This window comes from Buceros rhinoceros, unplaced genomic scaffold (genome assembly GCF_000710305.1).
Source record: "Buceros rhinoceros silvestris isolate BGI_N320 unplaced genomic scaffold, ASM71030v1 scaffold15874, whole genome shotgun sequence".
Lineage (NCBI taxonomy): Eukaryota > Metazoa > Chordata > Aves > Bucerotiformes > Bucerotidae > Buceros > Buceros rhinoceros.
This window is the reverse complement of record NW_010408939.1, coordinates 4,716-5,140: the sequence shown is the minus strand read 5'-3', so window position 1 is coordinate 5,140 and position 425 is coordinate 4,716. Positions and strand designations below refer to the sequence as shown.

General features: G+C 64.7%; 1 protein-coding gene across 1 annotated transcript in view; it reads left to right on the top strand.

Moving 5' to 3' along the window:
* Positions 1-230: 230 nt before the first annotated feature.
* Positions 231-425, top strand: part of CD5L (CD5 molecule-like) — a gene marked incomplete at both ends in the record, with an annotated part of 3,861 nt that continues 3,666 nt past the window's right edge. The window contains one exon of the mRNA XM_010135060.1: positions 231-409. Coding sequence (XP_010133362.1) covers positions 231-409 — 179 coding nt within the window. The remainder of the gene's footprint in view (positions 410-425) is intronic.

Genomic DNA, 425 nt, shown 5'->3' with positions numbered 1-425 from the left:
CCCCTCCATCCCAAGCAGAATCTGCCCCCCGCCAGCGGGCAGAATCGGTCCCTCCACAGTTCTCCGCATCTCCCACAGCTTCCAGGCTATTTTACTGCCCAACCATCTTCCAGAGACGGCGTGCTGGGTTCCAGCTGGGGTTACCAGGAGGACCCCCTGCTCCTGGGCATGGCTGGTGGTGATGCGCCCCGCAAAGTCTCTCTCTATTTGCTCCCTGCGGGTGCTTGCAGGGGCGCCTGCTCCAGGTTCGGCCCGCACCAGGCTGGTGAACGGCTCAAGTTCCTGCTCCGGCAGAGTCGAAGTCCTCCACAACGGCATGTGGGGTACCGTGTGCAACAAGGGCTGGAACCTGACGGAGGCCCAGGTGGTGTGTGAGGAGGTGGGCTGCGGCCACGCTGTGTTGGCTCGGGCCGGCACCGCCTTCG